At 50.7% G+C, this 20,197-nt stretch overlaps 1 protein-coding gene across 1 annotated transcript in view; it reads right to left on the bottom strand.

Annotated features, from left to right (window-relative positions):
- The window catches only part of CACNA1E (calcium voltage-gated channel subunit alpha1 E), a 428,883-nt gene that overhangs the window by 261,291 nt on the left and 147,395 nt on the right, over positions 1-20,197 (bottom strand). Inside the window, exon 4 of the mRNA XM_079761136.1 lies at positions 7,914-8,180. Coding sequence (XP_079617262.1) covers positions 7,914-8,180 — 267 coding nt within the window. The remainder of the gene's footprint in view (positions 1-7,913; positions 8,181-20,197) is intronic.

Below are 20,197 nucleotides of genomic sequence, written 5' to 3'. Positions count from 1 at the left end.
TAGAGAAAGGGAACCCTAGTTCACTGCTGGTGGGAATGCAGATTGGTGCAGCCACTGTGGGAAACAATGCAGTGTTTCCTCAAAAAATTTAAAATGCAACTGCCTTATGACCCAGTGATCCCACTTCTGGGAACATAGCTCAAGAAACTTGAAAAACATTACTTAAAAAACATATGCACCCCAATGTTTATTGCAGCATTATTTACAATAGCCAAGATCTGGAAGCAACCCAAGTGCCCATCAAGCAGTAGATGAGTGGATAAAAAAAGCTGTGGTACATTTGCACAATGGAATACTACTTGGCCATAAAAAAGAAGGAAATCCTACCTTTTAGGACAGCATGATGGATCTAAAGAGTATTATGCTAAGTGAAAAAAGCCAGTTAGAGTAAGACAAATATCACATGATCTCATTTACATGTGAAATCTAATGCACAAAATAAACTAAGAAAACAAAATAGATACAAAGAACAGACTGACAGCTCTCAGAAGGCAGGGGTGTTGGGAGGCTGGGTGAAAAAACTGAAGGGATTAAGCAACAAACAGACAAACAATAAGCACCAGACACAGACAACAGTATGGTGATTGTCAGGAGGAAAAGGCAGTGGAGGAAGAGGGCACGGAAGGATAAATGGTGGCGGAAAGTGACTTGACTTGGGGTGCTGAGTGCATGATGCAATATGCAAACGATGTGTTATAGAGCTGCACACTTGAAACCTGTATGGTTTTATTAACCAATGTCACCCCAATCAATTCAATAAAAAAAGAAACCACCTGCTCTAAAGAGAAGCCGCTGGCAGAACAGGGGCAAAAGCGTTCCCAACAGCACACAGCTGGAAATGGCGGGGACATTAGAGAGTGACTGTTGAAAATCCATTTCATGCTTTTTGACTCTGACCAGCCCCATGAGAAAATGGTGTGGAAATCGAGAAAGTTTGAAAAACTTCAAGCCTCCTGCTAAGCTAAAGGCTGGGAAGCACTTGTGAGGACTAATTTCCGCCTTGTGCTGGTTTTCAGAGTCTCTTCTCTGGGCCCACGAGGTGACTCACAGAACCCTGTGCCTCGGCCACGGAAATGACACCAGCGCCGGATCCGACAGGCCTCGTGCAGGTTCCCCAGTGTGACTCTAACCTGTCACCCACTGCTCAGCCCAGTGCTTTTCAACCCTCTCTGAAAGGGGAGGGGGAAATTACGACACTCCACCCCATCCCCACCCCCTGGTTTTAATGATACCCCCTCCCAGAAAGCCAATGAATACAACTGAAGCAGGCTTTCCAAATTCTCCGGAGGCAGGGAACTAAATGCAATGCAGCAGGGCCAAATGCAGGGGGAAAAAAAAAAGCCTCAAAATTATGCAGAGTTGCAACAGCCATCCAAATCAACCACCCACAAGCAGAGACCACACGGCACAGGCGCCAGGCGGGGCCTTTCCCTGCAGCCCCTCACGTGGCTGGACCACTGGAGTCTGGAGCTGGAGTTTCGCCTGCAGTTATAATCCCAAACCCTGCCTGTCTGCCTCCAGATGAACTACTTTAGAAACGGTCTTTCTTCTTTTATTTAATAGTCAAGAAGGCTAAGAGTGGAGCTATTCAGTCCTACAAACTTGGAGCTCAAAATACAGTAAGAAAAGAAGCTCCTAAGAAGTGTGGGCCGCTCCACCAGGCGCAAGGAGAGGGGTGGGGGTGGGGGTGGGGCTGTCTTAGGTAACGGAGGCATTTTCAAGGCATTCGGGGCTCTTTTCCTGGATCTGGGCCATTATGGGTCAAGAGTTCATAGCCAGAGATTGGCCAAAGATGCAGGAAATGGAAAATTAGGTAAACGTTCTGGGGGCACTCGGTCGGCACAAATACACCACAGACATCTCCTTGGAGTGGCTTAAAACATAAGAGAACACGAGGCTGGAGGGACCTAAAACCTTTGTGCTGCCCTTTTTGTCTTTAATTAAAAGTGATGCTGGCCCTGGCTGGTGTGCACCAAAGCATTGCGGGTTCGATTCCCAGTCAGGACACTTATCTAGGTTGAGGGTTCAATCCCCGGCTCTGGTCAGGGAGCATGTGGGAGGCACCCAATCAACATTTCTCTCTCACATGGATGTTTCTCTCTCTGAATGACTGGTGACCACACACAAGTAGGTTCCGGATGCTTAGGAAGAGAGGCTTCGGCACGGGGCCCTGGCATCTTTATCTGTGTTAGAAGCCACATGGTGCTGGTGTTAGAAGCCACGTGGTGCTGGTGGTTGTGGTGGTGTTGGTGGAGGGTTGCTATACACTAATTTCGGTGCCTGCTTCCCCTCCAAATTCCTATGTGAATCGACTGGGATTTGAAAAGAAATGGTTACAGAGCCTGCGTCTTGGCTCACTGGCTCAGCATCTACCAACACGAAAACCCAAGATGACCAGAGAATTCTGAGTGACAAGTACTTGGGGACATAAATATCTTCTCATTAACCGTGTTCTCTGAATAGAGGAGGAGGAGGAGGAGCTGCATATTGATGGGCACCCAAATGTAACAGGACTGGGTAGAGGCCGTCATTATAAAAACAGCCAGACACTGTTTCCCCCCAGCCACCTCTCTCGTGCCCCAGTCCCTTTGCACAAAAAGAGACCTTGATCGTATTCAAGAGGAAGACGAATAACCTTCCTTTTCTACAAATCCTAGGAAAAACTCACACACGTAATGAATTATTCCCAAAGCCCGACCCTAAAAATGAGCGAGGGAGAAATACAGAAAGATGAAAAGGGCGGAGGTCCAGGCAGACGGAGAATATAAAGGAAAGGGCCTGGCCTCTCTCTCTCCTTTGAACAGAAAGGTGTTCATTTCAGTCACGTTTAGGTCCCCGCTTTCATACCTTTGTGGTCAGTGACAGACAAAGTCACAATGTCAGAGCGGCCGGAGGGGCTGGATGGCAGGGCTGGGCTCTGGCTGGGGCGCTGCTCTTTCTTTCCCAGGCAGCCCAGCGAATGACAAAGAGAGGCTGCTGATCTGCTGAGGGAGCACGGGGCGTCAGAGGGTCTGCAAGAGTTCTGACAGCTTAGCAAATCTTGACTCCGTTTTATGTTAACGAAGAACATGAAGACGGGGAAGAAACCAGCTGTTCCTGCGGAGAGGGGGAAAGCAGCAGAGTTCGAGGCGGGGAAACACCTACATTTCGTACGGCGACAGCTAAAAAGAGATAAGCAATTTTGGATGGAGCTAGTAATTCTAGAGCCTGGATCTTTCAGAAGAGAAGCAGCAGGCCTGTTCTCGGCATTTCCCTCCTCCTCCTTTAATGCTCAGTGCGCCCTGCACCCACCGGCAGGGAAGGCAAGTTGGGAAATGGTGGCGGGCGAGCCAACAGACAAAACTGTCGCGTCCAAGATACTTCTGCCACCATCTTCGAGTCATTCATTCCTGACAGCCTCCTGCACACTCCAGGTCAATTGCCAGGTTGCACGCCACTTACAGCTGGTCCCCGCAACCAGTCACAGCCTGGTTTCCAGAAGAAGCATGACCTACTCCGATGGGCCATTGGGAGGGTCTCTGGGAGCCTTCGAAAACGAAGGCTTTTGTCCTGCAGCCTCGGGGCCAGCTACAGTGGCTATAGGTTCCACTGTCTGCTCCCGTGCCCAGGGACACGGCTGAGGGGAAGCCTTTCTGCATTATCTGACCGTAGGATATAATCACAGGCTCCGTCCTTGTCAGTTGCCATCCTCTGCCCCAATCAAGGCCCTCTGACTCCTGATCCATGAGTTACGTCAACCCTGAAATCCCTTCCAGGATTACCGTCTACCGTCCTGCAGGGTGCTGGATGTTTTCAGGCAACCAAAGCGAGAGAAAAGTGAATGCCAAAGTGGGAGTTGAGGGAACTAATGTTTTCAGTAATAGTCACCAGAATCCTCCAAAATCAAATGGACACTTTTCAGTGAGAAATTCACCATAACACAGCACATAACCTCTGACCCAAAACCAGCGTTGTTTGGGGCCACGGTGAAATTCTCTGCCATAAGAAATCTTGGGTGAATGTCCACAGGTTCATGGCATGGTAATGAGCTTCATCATCTCAGGGATTGTCCTACTTTAAACCATGTTCATTTCCACAGGAAACATGTGCTCTCCTGAGTGACTCATACAATCGGTTAAAAAAAAAAAATCCCCCCTGCCCATCAATGGCACAGAGTCTCTGAGTCAGATGATCCATCTCTTCCCTCCAACCTCTCACCTGGCAAAGTGCAAGTAAGTGTGAGACAGCTCACAGACCATCGGGGAGACCCTGTCTGTCTGCAGGGGAACTGGGCCTGGGCACAGAAGGGCTAGAGCTGGTAGGCACAACGGCACCGGGAATGTGGAATGACATTCAGAGCAGCCAATTCCTTGAGAAAAAGAGAACCCTTTTGGTTAGATCTATTAGATGAGTGAGACAGAAAAGGAGGAATCATATAAAATGTAATACCACATTTTAAATCAGATTAGCATTTTCAAAAAGGTTATGGTCTCCACAGCAGAAGAGAGTGCCATAAGAAAATAAAATTATCTCCCGATGCAGATGTCGCTTCCAAGAAAAATGAAACACATTCAGAGTGGGCTGTTGACATGCCACCATCTTTCATGCCAAATCTGGGCTATCTTAGGCATTTCCTCCCATAAGAACTAGACCTTGCCTATTAGTAACCAGATAATATTACCCCCCGCAAGTTGGAGAAGGAGAGTCCTACAAGTAGAAATTAAATCATCCCTTTTATTTAACTCGTCTGTTCAGCCCAATCTGATTAAAGACCAGCAATATGCAGTGTTAAGAGACCACTAACAGCACACAAGGGTGCACATTACCTTCCAAGTCCAGCCCATTAAGGGTATATAAGTCTCAAAAAGCACAGCAAGCCAAATCTTCAAAACCCTCAAGCATCCTGCAAAAGCACGTGTCAGTTGGAAGCAGGTCCTGACGCGTCTTCTGAACCTTCCTTTTTTCAAAATGCGCTTCTTACAGTGAGCAGAGAAGTCCTTCCCAAACTTTTCACGTGCATACGAATCACCTGGGGACCTTATTCAAATGCAGATTATGATTTAGCAAATCCGAAGTGGGGCTTTGGGATTCTGGATGTTTATCAAGAGGTGCTAAGGATGCTGCTCCTTGCTGTCTTTGAGAAGTAAAAATCTAGAAGACTTAGTTCACCTAGAACTAAGACCCCCTCCCTTACGGTATGCTGAAATTTCTGAAGGACTTCACTGATAATAATAGCTAGTGTTTAGTAGGTATTGGGCAAGATTCTAGGAACTTGGTACATATTAAACTCATGGAGTTCTTCCGGTAACTCGTTATCATCTTCCTCATTTTACCAATAAGAAAACCGAGTCGCAAAGTAATGAAGTGACTTTTCAAGGTCACAGAGCTGCTGAAGGAATGGGATTGGAACCCAGACAGCCTGGCAGTAAAGCCTGACTGCTAACTGAAGCTCATGCTAACTCCCATTGGATAAGAGCAAGGTACTTCTGGGAGCTGGGTGTTGCTAGAGGAAGGGAAGTGAGACTGGGGACTTGGATGCAGGTGGTATTAGAGCGAGCGCAGACCACACTCAAGCACAATGTTCCCACGTGGTCACCACCGGAGGGAAGGTATGTCAGTTACATGGTACAGTCAGGAGAAAAAAAGCAAACATGGTGTATTTTCCATTGGCCAACCGGGCTCCTCTACACACCTCAGGAGATGTTGTCTGAACACTTACAACTGCCTCCATGCTGTAGAACCACTGGGAAACTCCCTGCCATGGGGCTAGAAGAGACCCTTGAGACGGGCTCACAGCCAAGGCACCGAGCACGATGCCGAAACCCACAATCTGGCCTCCCTCTACTCCTATCCACGCATCCTGAAAAAGGAGGAGTAAAACCCGCAGTTCCACCTGGCGCTCTCAACGCCCAGCAGATAGGCGGTGTCTTTGCAGCGGAAGAGGAAACGTGAGCAGCAGCCACCGCGTGGGGGAGGAAACGTGCAGGAGATCCCAGCCCCGGAAGCGCCCCAGGTGCTGAACCTGGGTGACTGTGGCGCCCCCGCCTCCTGGGGGGATTTCGATGGTGCTGTCCGAGGTGCCAGCAATGCCTGCGGGCACACTTTGCCACCCTCAGGACGGCTGGGTGGCTTTGTCTACCCCAAGGAAACTGAGGGCGAGGGCGCCTGAGTAAACGCGCCCCTAAGAGAGGTGCACGTTGAAGCAGCACCTGGTGGGTAGGAAATTTTAGGGAACTGCTGAAGGTGGGAGGGAGAGGGGGGGCCTGTTGGGAAATCAGAGACCTGACTGGAGGAGTGTTTGCAGCCGCAGCTTGCAACACAATGAGGTCTGTCTGCTTTGTGCAGCGCACTGGCGGGCGGGGCTGCAGAGACCTGATCCTTTCCCTCCCCAATACCCCCACCCTAGATACATTTAACTCAGGCACCGCATGGCCCCGTCACTCTGCGTGGGAGGGAGGGGAGAGGGAGGGGAGCACAGGGAGGAGGAGAGAGGAAGCCCAGCCCAGCCGGGGTGGCGGTAGGAGGATGCGTGCAGCAGCAGGAATAATATCTGCTTAGAGATGCTCCTTCATTTCTAATGAGGGGTGCTGCCTGGAAGTACCATGCGCCAGCCAATCACAGTGCTGCTGAGGCAGGAACTAGGGAGGCAGGAGGGGAAGACTAGAGACTGGGATGGGGGAGCAGGAAGAGGCCCTGAGGGGAGAGAGCCGCTTGCCTAGCTGACACTAGGGCTCCAGCAGGGCTCCAGCTGCACACCTGGAGGGTGGGGGAGTGGAGGAGGGAGGAAAGGGGGAAAGGGCGGGGCCTCCTTTGCAGGTGCATCCTTCCCAAGAAATCTCTCTCCACAAGCATCCAAGTCCCGTGTCTCCAAGCTACCCCCATAATTACCACCACCCCACTGACTTGCTTCCTACTAATCCCCCGCACCACCCACCAACGCCCAATTCCTAAAGATCTTGCCAGACAGACGCCCAAATTCTTAGTGAAGAACAAGGCAGCGAGGTGCCTAATCAGCAGCCTGCATTTGGTGCACTTGCTGAAACCTGCAAAGACGCTCCTTCTCCGCCGTCCAGCCCGGCCCTGCAGCATCAGCCGCCCCACCAGCCCACTGTGGAGAGCAGTTCCTCTGGAGCCAGGGAGAGACAGATGGCTTGCACACCTCTGGGCTCAGCCGATGCCGCCTTCAGCGGATGAATTCAGGCCCAGCGGATCCACCTGGATCCCGGGCACTGGGAGAGCACTCAGTGGGGTACCCAGCTCAGGACTAAGGAAAGGGGGGACCCCGGTGAGAGGCTCTTCCCTGGCTCAGAAGAGAACTCCAGCTGAGCTGTGTGGGCTGTGCCATCAGAGACTGCCTCCCCAGACGCACTCCTTCACTTCACTTTCCGTGCAACTTCAACCCAGAGTGAGCTGGGTGCCCAGGCAAAGCCTGTCTTATTTCACCTCTCTGCCCATATGGGGTTTGGCCCAGAGCCCTTGAAGTTGCCGAACTGGACCTCCCCTATGGGCAGATAATGCAGGTGTCTCTCCAGCTGGTGGGGATGGGGGTGACTCTGAGGTAGGAAAAGGGGGACAGGGTATGAAAGGAAGCCCTGACGTTAGGGCAACCCTTTCGATGTGAAAGGATTGGGGGGATGGGGGGGGGCTGGCAATCACACAAAACCTCAACTCCCTGCGCCCAGGGATGCTAGAAACGGCCACGCAGGAAAAATCAAAACCCAAAAGTCTTACCTTGAAAACCACTAGTGCCACACTGGTCTCTATGGCACCAAGCTCGCCCCTGAGATGCATCGAAGTAACGAGTGCACTTCAGCAAAGGGGCAAAGGGGCATCAGGAAGGAAACAGGGGGTCAGATTCCATGCATGGTTTCCCCTCTCACCCCAAGAAATGCAACAAGGGGGAGAGGGGAGTTAGGGTGGGCAAGAAAGGATATGGCCAATCGATGAGCTTCTTGGCGTATTTCCTGACAATGTTATCTTCTCCGAAGATGAAGAGGGATCTGTTGACGGTGAAACAGTTCTGCCGGACGGGAATGGGGTTGTACAAAGCCATAGTCCGCGCCCTCTGCGCTTTCGACTGCTTGTAGGCGGCCGCCTGCCCCGAGGCAGGCACCGGCGTTCCTTGCCGGTTCCTGCTCTGGTCCGAGTCTCCATCGCCAGACCCCGGCCTGCCGACCACTGCCTCCCCGAAGCGAGCCATCCTGAAGTTGAAACAGACAGAAGACACACAAAGGTGATCGCGGCCAAACACCTGCACCCAGCAACAAGCAGCGAGACACGCGGAGACTCAGAGCCGCATCCAGGCGGGCGGGGGACCGCCGCCTCCCGGGAGCCTTTCAAGCTCTTTGGAGAGACAGCAGCAGCAGCAGCGACCCGCCGCTCCGAACTGTTGAATCTAAATACAACCTCTGCAAAGCTCCATTCCTCAAGGAGTTAAAAAAGGGGGAGGAGAAGGCTGGCAAGGGGGTGGGGGTGCTCAGTTTCTGGAGGCAATTTTTTTTTTCAAAATGCCAGTGTGTGGTGGCGTTCCAGGGCTGGAGAGGAGAGGGGTGGAGTAGGCTGCTCGTCCAACATAGCTCCGCTCTGGCAGACCACCACCTAGTCCTGGGAGAGGCGGGCACCGGCCTGCTAGGTAACAGTTTGGTGATTTATGAATGGGGGAAGGAAAAAAAATTAAAACAAAAGAACTTGAACAACAACAAAAAGACAAGGACAGGGTTATGGTGACATGCTTCAGAACACCAGCCCCTGCAAGTCCATCCAAGGTATTCCACAGCCAAGACTTGGGTCTTTAAATCTGCCAGTACAGACGCATCCAAAAAGGTTGAGAGAGAGAGAGAGGGAGGAAGGGGGAAGAGCGGTATAGAGGTTCCTGCGTACACCGCAACGCCCAAAATATCAAAATAAGTCGATCCAACCGGAGAGAGACAAACGACTTCAAAGCTCCTGCGCCTGGGAGAGAAGTTGAGCAGCATCCAGAGAGCAGCGCAGCCCGAGTGCCAGCATCCACCGGGAGCGCTGGCCGCGGCCGCCTCCCCGGATCAGCATGCAACAGCGATCCGCGGCTGCGCGGGAGCGGGCGGGAGCCGCGCGCGGGCGGTGGCGGCGAGCGCTAGGGCGCGGGAGGAACAGGTTGCAGCAGAGCTCAGCGGTGGCCTGCCCGCCGCGGGAGCTGTCCAAGGACCAAACTTGCTTACTGTGGACTCGTCTTCCTCTTCCCCTCCAACCGCGGGCTCCGCGGAGCAGGGGAGAAGGGGCAGGCCGAGAGGGGGAGAGAGAGCAGAGCGCACGGAGGCTGGCGAGGCCTGCGCGGGGGCTTCAGGGGAAGCGGGGGCGGGGCTGGCGAGGCTGGGAGGAGCGGGGATGGAGCCGGAAGGACCCTAGCCAAGGGTTTGGAGGTCCCTGGGATGCAGGACTGGTTTGGCTGACTGAGCCAGAGGGTAGAGGACCAACACCTCTGCAAAGGTCCGGGAAGAGTGGCCGTCCCCCCAAGTGAGGCCAAGAGGAGAGGGGCGGGTGCAGCGGGCGGCATCTCTGCAGGAGCCCAGGCCTGGCGGAGGCACATAGGCAGGCTTGCATGCACCGGCGCCTTCTGGGCAGGGGCCAGGTCAATGTGCTGCCTGGCCTGCTACCCTAACCCGGAGCCCACGCCTTTGCGCCCTGCACAGGGTGTACCGGGCCGAGTCCGCGCTCCTACGGAGCTCCCAAACTCCACAAATGCTGCCCAGGGATTTCCACAGAGGAAGCATCCAACCTGTAACTCCCCACTTAGCAGCCTGGAGGTCCCTTGAAGGACCCTAGGACTTCCGGGGGCTCCACACTCTGGTGTGGGTACCAGTTCCCAGCAAGAGTACCTGCCCTCCCTCTCCAAACAGACGATCTGGGGCAGCCTCTTGGATTTGGCTCTAGCTCCTGGAAGGGTGGTCCAGATGTTGGGGCCCTAGATGGCGAGTTCTGGACTAAAACTATTCTCCTTGGAATCTTAACAATCAGGAGGATCCTCCCATTCCTATTTTTACCCCCACGCTGACTTCCTCAAGCCCACTACATCAATGAAGATAAAAACAGAATCAGTGTGTGAGCTGCAGAAGTGGGTAAGGTGGACTCTAAGCCCTAGAGAAAGACTCCTAGATTTAGCAACCAAGCCCTTCCCCACAAGTGACTCGGTGGTTTTTTGGATCAAGGACAGATACCAATTGTCCCTTTCCATGTCCACTAGCTAGAACACACCTTCCCCTTTTCCTGCCTTGGCCTCAAGCACACAGTCCTATCCAAATAGTCCCTACCCAAGCAATGGAAGAGGATTTTCTTCCCTCCCCCCTCTGTTGGAAATCTGGGTGAGGCAGGCTTCCCTCCTGTGAAAGGCAGTGTCTCTGTGTGAGGTGACCTGGTGGGAGGGGAGGTGTGTCTGAGTGAGGAACATGTGTGTTCCTACGTGTATGTGTCCACCCCGCCAGACACTGCTGCCCGTGGGGACAGCATGTTGACTTTTGATTCAGGGGAGCCCATTTCAGGGCAAATTACGATGAAAGGTGAGTCAGTTCTGCTTAGTATTGGGTTTTCACATGGCTGCCTCACCCTGTTCTTCTACCTAAATTAACGGGAAGGTCCTTTTCTGTCTAAATACCTCGTCAGAAGGAAAAGGGGAGATGATGCCATGAACCATGAAGCCCCTTCATCCCGTTAGTCATTGAGAGTCAGTCTTCAAGTGGCTGTCTCAGTAACCCCCTAACATATAGAATCCGAAAGGGTGTTCAGAAATGATCAAACCCATGCTTTCAGGCAGGACCATGATCCATGGCACAAAATTCATTCAAATCATTCATTTGGCAAATATTTTTGAGCACCAGGCACTGTTTTAGTCACTACAGACACACTAGTGAACAAAACAGATGACAAAAATAATGTGTCCTCTCCTTGGATTAAATCAGATTCCTCACTGCCTAGGATGCTTGATGGGTCTCCTTCTCACACTGAAACTTCACCCTGGTCCTTCGTGTCCTGGCCCTAGCACGCTGGAGAGTGGCAGGCCTGCCTGTTCCTGCTCAGAGGAAGCAGGGCTCACCACAGTTTTTCCTCCCAGAAGAGGTTCTTGGGTGATCAGGAACCCTTGGCTTGTGTCTTCAATGTTCCCTGACTCAGCAGAGACCCGGCACTCATGCCCCCCTCCTCTCTCTACAGTGTCCTGTGTCCTCTGTGGCTGCAGGACAGGGTATTACACACAGAAATGTGAGGACACACTGGAGCTGAGACTTGCCTTCCTGCCTTCTGAGGAGACACGGATCGCAAAGGCGTGGGTTGGGGATAGTACTGAAGATCCTCAGGAGCAGGAGCACCTCCACCGGGGTTATCAATGGGAATTCTTGCAGCCCAGGAGGAGAGAGGCGAACAGGACGGCACAAATGGCTTTGGGAGTGGACTTGGCCTAAGGGAGGAAGACACAGGCTCACATGCCCCCACCCTGGCATTCACAGCTCTTAAAACTTCGGAGACCTATGAACTGCTTTCATGTTCTCCAATGCCTCCCTTCTCCCAGCCCCCAGAGGAATAACATGTTAACACCTAAACGGTACCTTACGTGTGTTTAATAGTTTTCAGTTTACAGACCTCATTCTAAACCTCTGAGCTCAGCCTGGCAACACATGTTTTATGACTTTGATTTGGTAGACAAATCAGCAGTTTCAGAAACGTTAAGCAGTTGGCCCACATCTGGTAAGAAGGAAGAGTTTGGACTTCTTATAGCTCCTCTGACTTCCGTAATAGTAATAGTATTAATTCCAAACTGTTCATCGTCCAAAGAAGAAACTGTATGATCATTCTAAGCCTATGGAAATGCCATCCTTACCATCCTCAGGTTACACTGGATCTGTGCCCAAAGCTCCTGGGGCCATATTGGGAAGAGGCTCAACCGGGAGCACATCCACTGTCCTCCAGATCCAGGAGGATCCTTAGAAAACACCTGAGAGCAGGTCATTGCCATACGGCTCTTCATAGGGGAACCTGGTGTGCATGCTGCCTCCAGGGTCCCCAGTTCCACTGTCCACTTAAAGACCCACAAATGGAGATGTAGACAGTCAGCAGTTGGTCATAACAGATTGGAAACCAGGGTTTCCAAAAGCCCCTTTCCAGCCCAGGAGGCAGAAGCCATATTTTCCTGTTGTTAGAGCACCATCTACTGGTCACTTGTGAGCACATCACTGTGAGCTCAGGTACCACTCAGGCACCTTTTCTCAGAGCCTAGACATTCCCTAAGGAAGTGACCTCTTGTCACCAGCCCTCTACCCGCCTTTGAGACAGCTGAGGCCCAAGCCCAAAATTCCCTGCAATGCAACCAGCACATCTCACAGTGCTTGGAAAGTACAGCCACACACACTGTGCACAAGGTCAGAACACACACACACACACACACACAGTTAAGATAGTATAGTCAAATGCTCTACATGCTATCTTTTCAAGCAGTTCCCTACAAACTGGAAACCCCAAAGGATCTGAGGAAGCAAGTGAAAAACTTTTCTAGAGAAATCAAAGCTTTCACCCCTTAGCCCCTCCACACCATGGCCCATGCAAAGTGCAAGCGGGAAGGGAATTGGAAAAGGAAGGAGACTAAGGTGGCCACACTCCCCCAGGCCAGGTGGGCCACGGGAGCTTGTACGGATAGGCAGATGTGAGTGGCAAGGTTGGAGTAGCACGTAGCCTATGTCTAGCTGTTCCCAGATCTGTCAGGCTGTGGGCCATCTTCACATGAGATTTTTAGCCCATCTCTGAGGAGCCTGCAAATCCAGCCTCATCCAAAAGGCGTGGCCCCTCCCACCAGCCCCACTCCGTCATCTCTCTATATCCTTTATGCCAAAGCTATCAGAACTCCTTTTGTTCTTCTTCCTCTATTGAGCTTTTCTGAGAAATAGACGCTTTCGCAAAGCCGTGCTCTAATCTAAGACACATAATGCAGAGAGGACTTGGGAGTGGGTTCTCAAGACAAACGTTGGCAGACCACGTGCAGATTCGGAGAGCGCACAGGAGCATTACGGCAGCACAGGCATCTGGGGAGTCTGGTGGCTCCTGCCATACCTGACAGCCCTCACTTGGGTGCAAACATGACTTCACCGCCTTATGTAATGCCCAGCTCTGGAACCAGCACTTCTCAAACCTGTGCCTGCGAAACCCCACAGCTCCAACACCCTATCAGCTAAGTATAGATCTGCAATTTTTGTTTTACATGTTTTTAAAGCCCTTCATTTATGACAACTCGGTATTTCCTGGGTGCCAACCGTGGTAATGTCATCGCGTTGCATCTCGGTTGCAGGACTGTGCGGCACCTTGCATTACCTGAGGCTGAGAGGGTCAAGGGCTTGTCCAAGTGCACAGAGGTAGGCAATAGCAGAGCTCGGAGTCCTGATAATAAGGGCAGGATTCTTTACGATGGGTGGCCACTACTTACATACTGCATATCAAAATAATGTTCTCCTTGCTTAAGAGCCCGGTCATAGGCATGATTGTGGACCTTGGAGAGGTAAAGAATGACCTTGAGACAGTCTCCCCGTGAGTACAATGTCTATGAATGCATACCACCTGTCCCCAAGGGATATCGTGAATATTAAGTTAGTTAGTATGTATCGCGCTCTTAGGACAGTACCTGGCACATAGTATGTGCCATGTACATGTTTGTCAGATGCATTCCAGCTGTGGTAGCTGTGACCATACAAGCACCCAGCAAGCAATGCGCATCTGGCAGCTTTCTGTTTCTGAAAGCACACTCCAGTGGTGCAGCCGGGGATGGCCTCAGGGTGTGTGGAGTGGATGGAGGAACAGAGAAGTGTGAGGGTCTGAGACTTGGTCAGAAAGACAAGTGGGCAAAAAGAAAAGAAAAAAAAATACTAGAGACCAGTGTCAGAAGAGCCCAACGACCATGGTACCTGGGAGAGACGACGTTTGTTTGCTTATTAATTCATAAGCCCAGTTACTGAATCATGTGCCAGGCATTGTTCTCAAGGATTGTGAGGCTCAAGGACAAATTAGACACACAGTCACAGCCTCTAAGCACTTGCAATTTAAGAGAGGAGAAGGGAAAAAAACGCATGCGTAAAGGGCTCTAATCCAAGGCAGAATGTAGTGTGCACCAGAAGGGAGCCCTGGGCAGAATGGAAGGGAGGCCTCCCTCCGCTGGAGGCGCCCAGGAGAAAGGAAGTTGCAGTGAGGTCCCTTTAAGACAGAGGACACTGCAGGCAAGAGAAGCAGTGTGGGACCTGCACCCCTGGGCCCTGGAGGTGGGCAAGATGCATGAGATTGATGAACCAGTCAGCATTTTGGTTTCCTTTCCGTGCATCTAGGATCACAAAGATTCTAGGATTGCCACTTCAACCCTTGCTTCTCCAAAAGATGAGGTCACTTTCCAGCCTGCACAAAAGGCAAATGCGCATACCCTAGCAGACATGAACCCTTACTGGGAAAGTCAGCCTGGAGGCTCCCTGTTCAGCCCTGTCCCTGTGCACCTCGGTTCCCGCCCTCCGGGTCCAGCCTTGCTTCCCAGCCAAAGTGAGAAGTGGCAGGACCACTCTGCAGAGCTCCGGCTCCCACTGACAACGGCGGTGAGTGGAGGGTGCATTGGCATCTAAGGTGAGATCAACTGACGGAAGCACGCCCCCTTGGCCTCCTGACTCAGAAAGCAAAATGCAGCCCACACAGCGCCAGGCGTGCGCAGCCTGGGTGGGCTCTGGCTGATTCATTCATTCAGGAACCAAAATGAGCCCCTTCCACACGTCAGGTGTGGTGTCAGGTGCCGGAGCCAAGAGACAGAGCCCAGGGTGAGGAGGTGCCCGACTGCATCCTGAACCTGCTGGGCTTGATCCACTCCCCACATTTCCCTCTTGAAAACACATTCCTAATCGCAGGAAAAAACAGCTCACAGCGGAACAGGAGCCCAGGAGATCCCTAAAGGCCCAGAGGAGAGAAGTGGATTTCGCCACACCCACCAGGCTTGCCTCTGACAGGACTCTTAGGGTTGGAATCATCAGCAGACTAAGCCACCACCTGTCGATCACCACACCCTTTCTCTCCCACTCGCTCCTACACTGAGCAGCTGGTGACACCCACCTGGTATAAAATAATCAGAGTGAATAAGGCATCCCCATATGATACGGACTTACGGCCAGTTTTGAAATGTGCACCCAGCCAGACCATGCGCTGGCTCCGCCCTTCCCCTCCCCAGACAGGAAACTGAGACCCCCACACACATCACTTCCTATGGTCCCAGCTCTCCCCTCCTTTTCCTTGCCCACTCTGCAGCATTGGGTACCACTTACCCCCTCCTTCCTAGAGCTACCCCACCCCATCGTGTCCCAATCTCCATATCTCCCAGTTTCTCACTGTTTCCTTCTCTTATTCCTCCTACTTTATGTGGGAACAGCCGATGGGTCTGTCCCCAACCTTTTTATCTTCTCTCTCTGACTTCTCTCCCTTTGGGATCCTGCCCCCTCTCCAACCACATCTAGTCTCTCACCCTTACCTTTCATCTCATTTCTAGATCCAAATGCCCAAGAAGTACTAGGTAGCTCCATATGAACTGTTGTCACCACCTCAAACTCCGTGTGTTTAAAAGTGAAGTCGTTATTATTTTTTCAAAGCAAGCTCCCTCTCCTAAAATTACAGTTTCTACTCAGGTGATATCATTCTCCCTGTCACCCCTCAACTTCAGTGGTTCCTCTTCACACACACACACACACACAAAAAAAAAGGCCCAACTCCTTAGCCTGACAATTCAAGACAAATCAATCTCCCTTTCCAGCACCATCTCCCCACATAGCATAGTATTAACATGGCCATAGCTGTCATGCCCACTCTGACCTCGAAACTCTTGCTCAGAGTGGAACACTGATACAGACTGACCCAAGAATATCCTTCCTCCTTTCTGCTTCTCCAGCTCCATGGCACATTTCAAAGTGTGGTTCAGTTCAATTCCACCTCCTCCATGAAGCCTTCCATAACTTCTTTAACTCTATGATCACTACCTCCTATAAATTCAGAGCTTCAGTATCATTCCTATCGTTCCTGTTTACTCACTATCGTTGTCATGAATCTGACTTCACCAGTTCATTTCTATTTAACTTGTTCAATTGTGTGTACCTTGTCTCCTCAACTACAGTGTAAGCTTCTCAACAGCAGAGGACACATCTTCCCCTTTGTATAATTACAGAGAGTGCCTGCATTATGTTATCCCCATAGCAGGCCTGGCCTACATACACAGCCAATAAATGAATGAATGTCTCCTGTAACCCTTGTTGGTGAAATAAAGTTTTGGCATCAACCAGGCAGCTGGTCCCTGTCTGAGGGGCAGCCCTCCCCCTAGGACATTCTGGCTCTGATTCTGAGCCTTTGCTGTTACAGGTGTTTCCAGCTGTTCCTTCTGGGGTGAATGTTCATCCTCCCCTTTGTATCAAGAAAGGATGCTTGCCGAAACCGGTTTGGCTCAGTGGATAGAGCATCGGTCTGCGGACTGGAAGGTCCCAGGTTCAATTCCGGTCAAGGGCATGTACATTGGTTGCGGGCACGTCCCCCGGTGGGGGGTGTGCAGGAGGCAGCTGGTCGATGTCTCTCTTTCATCGATGTTTCTAGCTCTCTATCCCTCTCCCTTCCTCTCTGTGAAAAATCAATAAAATATATATATTTTTAAAAAGGATGCTGCCCTAACCGGTTTGGCTCGGTGGATAAAGCATCAGCCTGCGGACTCAAGGGTCCCAGGTTCCATTCTGGTCAAAGAAATGTACCTTGGTTGCGGGCACATACCCAGTAGGGAGTGTGCAAGAGGCAGCTGATCGATGTTTCTCTCACATCGAAGTTTCTAACTCTCTATCCTTCTCCCTTCCGCTCTGTAAAAAAATCAATAAAATATATTTTTTAAAAAAAGAAAGAAAGAAAGGATGCTGACCTCTCTCGTAGGAGAGATGATTCTAACTTGGGGAACTTTTCTAGCACCATAGCCACCCCGCCCTCATTTTATCAACCACTAAATTACTAGGTTCATAGTTCAATCTCTTATGGGGAGTATCTCTTGCTGTGGTTGAAATAAGTTTTGGGGATTCAGTTAGTAAAAAGAGATGTTCAGACCCCACTTAAAGAATGTTTTCAGATCCCTTTCCACAGAAAATTAAACAAAGAAGAATGAAATTCTGCTTCAAAAAATAATCTGCTACAGTCTTCATCAGTTCTACCTCTTCTCTCTACAAAAACAATCAACATCATCTTACCTCTTTCCCCTAGGAAAAATTACATGTGAGAGGGACACATCCTTTGCCTGTATGCAAAGCCGCACTGGATTCTGATCTGAGCGCAAGTTCTGCCAGCCAAGTGTACACACATGTGCAGCCAATCCCCCTGGGCTGCTGGGAGCGCTCAGCTAGATTTGACACGGCACATTCAGACATGAAGAATCACACGCTCTTTCGAAGATTTCTAAATATTCCTAATGAGCCATTTAAACATGGGAATGGTGAGAATGTAATTTTCAATCAAGACAATTTCTGAAATACTCAACCCCTTGGAAACACGGACACACACACACACACACACACACACACACACACACACAGAGAGAGAGAGAGAGAGAGAGAGAGAGAGAGAGAGAGAGAGAGAGAGAGACTACATGTGAGTGTGTTCCTTACAGACTTGTTTGGTTTCTATTTTGGGGTGTGTTTAGGTGTTTTGTTTTTTGGGGTTTTTTTTACAAAATCACTCTATTGCTTAGTCACATTCTCCAAAACAATTCTGCCGGATGTAAAGTGGTCAAGTATTAATATAATAGCCCAAAGCTTCCCGTGATGCTATTTTCCCTTTGTGGGAATAATCGGGACTATGAAAACAAAGAGAAAAATGGTCAGGCATCCAACAAGAATAATTACACAGAAACGTACAAGCAATTGGGTTAATAATATTAACTGTAATAGGTATTAAATACATATTATGTGCAAGGCACTGTGCTAAGCCCTTTCCTTATTTCTCAGAACAATACTATGTGGTAAGCACCACTATAATCTCCGTTTTACAGATGAGAAGAGCAAAACTGAGAGAGACTAGATCAACCCCTTAAGGTGGGAGAGGCGGTGGATGACAGCAGAAAGTTAACCTTAGGTCTATTTCGCTCCAAAACCCTTTCTCTTCACTACCACCCTGTCAGGCCTCTCACGGATATCATTGCCAGAGATGTGTGCTAATCACTTTATTTCATGATGATCCTACAATTCCAAGAGGCAAGAAAATGCCAGACACTAACGGCAGTTGAGGAAGGGCCCCAGAACGGTGAGTCATTCGAGCAGGGGTGGGGAACTTTTTTTCTGCCAAGGGCCGTTTGGATATTTACAACATCATTCGAGGGTCATACACAATCATCAGCTTAAAAATTAGCCTGCTGTATTTGGTCAAACATTTAATTAACTCACCCCTAATGCCTTGGCAGGGCCAGATCGAATGATTTTTCGGGACTTATATGGCCCACGGGCCAGACGTGCCCCACCCCTACATTAGAGTGTGAGGCAAGACACGAGACTCACACCTCAGTCCTGGCTGGGTTTCTTACCCCAGGTACAAAAGTGACAACAGTGATGCCTGTCCTCCGAACCTCAGACTTCTGAGAGAGCAGCGGTGACAGCAGATTCTCCAGCGTGCTGGCTGTCTTCAGGTGCACGCGGGTGCGCGCGTCCTGCCCAGGCCGCCTGTGCTGCTACAGGCCTGCAGGTGGCGCCCCACAGCAGTGCGAGCCGGGCCAAGAGAGCCCAGTCTGACTCCAAACACCCGTGAAGCTTCAAAACGTTTCAAATCCCAGAGGGTATCCTCTGGCTCACAATGGACTCATGATGAGCTTGGTTTTACACACCATTCACTCGGTTCTCAGTGAATGGCCAGATCGGCCCCAAATGCCCGCTCCCTGAGCTTCCCGGTGGCTCAGTCTCAGGGGCTAACTGGAAGAGCTGTCAGCCAAACACTGGGGGGGTCAGCAGGGGGGAAGGGAGAAGGGGGCGGAGATGATGGTCGGCGGCAGACAAGGAGGGCCCAAGCAGATCCAAGGTGGTGCTGTTCCTGCCACTCAGGAACATCGATCCTGGCCATTAGGTCTGGCTTTCATTTCTTTCCCCCCACGAAACTTTCTGCTGCCAACGCGCACCATTAAAGGATCCAGCAAATGTAAGTCCTCCTGCCTCTCGACTTGTTTTCCTGCCTGCACTCCAGCAGGTAAGACACCCACAGACTCCCAGTGCTCCGGGCTGTAGAATTCACAGGAGTCTATAATGTTCGGGTTATTTTTGCACTTCCCGGCCACTCTGCCTCCCCACAAACAGCAGGCCTGCCATTTAGAACAGTGTTTAACCCACACTCCACCTGCTTTCAAACTTTGGCTTTTTGTGTTAAGAAAAAAGAAGCTATACGTCAAGTGTGTGCATGGGCACGCGCGCATACACACACACACACACACACACACACACACACACACACGAGTCTAAAAACTGAAGATAGTCACAGGCACCCTGGGGTGAAAGACCAACCTCCAAAACGATGTTGAGACTGCGGAGATCGTGTGTGTGCACATGCTGTGTAAACGCTGGGTGTCACCCCACGTGGGTGGTGTCACTGTCATACTTGCAGGGACAGCCATGGTAGGTGATGTCGAAAGACAGCTTTCCATTTCCAAAAGGGAGTAACCATCACAGCATGCAAAGCCCTTCCCTGGCCCAGGGCGCCAGACAGCAGCTGGCTAAGGGGTGTTAGGTTATAATTTTCTTCAAATTAGTTACTTTTTTTAAAAAAGTGGAAAACACTGGAAAGAAATTCTGAAAACAATTCAACGGAAAGAGACTGACCAGAAGAATGATAGACGTTTCAAAGCAGAAACAATAACTAACATTGGTTGAGGGTCTAACTTATAAGCCCTGCGTATGCGTTACCTCGTTTGATCTGCACAAGAATCCTGCCGAAACCGGTTTGGCTCAGTGGATAGAGCGTCGGCCTGCGGACTGAAAGGTCCCAGGTTCGATTCCGGTCAAGGGCATGTACCTTGGTTGCGGGCACATCCCCAGTAGGTGGTGTGCAGGAGGCAGCTGATCGATGTTTCTCTCTCATCGATGTTTCTAACTCTCTATCTCTCTCTCTTCCTCTCTGTAAAAAATCAATAAAATATATTTAAAAAAAAAAAAGAATCCTCTGAGGTTGGATGATTTCGCAACTGAGACCAGAG

The sequence above is a fragment of the Cnephaeus nilssonii genome (assembly GCF_951640355.1).
Source record: "Cnephaeus nilssonii genome assembly, chromosome: 21".
In the NCBI taxonomy this organism is placed as follows: domain Eukaryota; kingdom Metazoa; phylum Chordata; class Mammalia; order Chiroptera; family Vespertilionidae; genus Cnephaeus; species Cnephaeus nilssonii.
The sequence above is the reverse complement of the archived record's forward strand: the minus strand, read 5'-3'. Positions and strand labels throughout refer to the sequence as shown.